The 297-nt window shown below is 60.6% G+C and overlaps 1 protein-coding gene across 1 annotated transcript in view; it reads right to left on the reverse strand.

Annotated features, from left to right (window-relative positions):
- Positions 1-5: 5 nt before the first annotated feature.
- The window catches only part of LOC104405243 (occludin-like), a gene marked incomplete at both ends in the record, with an annotated part of 3,990 nt that continues 3,698 nt past the window's right edge, over positions 6-297 (reverse strand). The window contains 1 exon segment of the mRNA XM_010013894.1: positions 6-41. Coding sequence (XP_010012196.1) covers positions 6-41 — 36 coding nt within the window.

Here is a 297-nt window from a genome sequence, read left to right on the forward strand (position 1 = left end):
GTCTCGTCCTGCACACTGGTCCCATCTGCCACATTCTTCACCTGCAGCAGGGAGAGGTGTCAGGATGGGATGGGGGGACACTTGGGATGTGGCACATGGAGACACTGGAATCTATCCCAGGAACCCCAGAGCAGCTGCGGCAGGGGGATAAGCCATGGCAATGGGGCGTCCCACATGGCTATGGAGAGCAAAAGTTGGGGGGGCAAGGGATGGGGGAGCCCCATAGAGCATCATTTGGGAAGGGCAAGGCTGCAGGAGAAGGGCTCGCAGACGCCCGTGTGCAAAGTCACCCGCAGG

Source organism: Nestor notabilis, unplaced genomic scaffold (genome assembly GCF_000696875.1).
Source record: "Nestor notabilis isolate BGI_N333 unplaced genomic scaffold, ASM69687v1 scaffold16764, whole genome shotgun sequence".
Classification (NCBI taxonomy): domain Eukaryota; kingdom Metazoa; phylum Chordata; class Aves; order Psittaciformes; family Psittacidae; genus Nestor; species Nestor notabilis.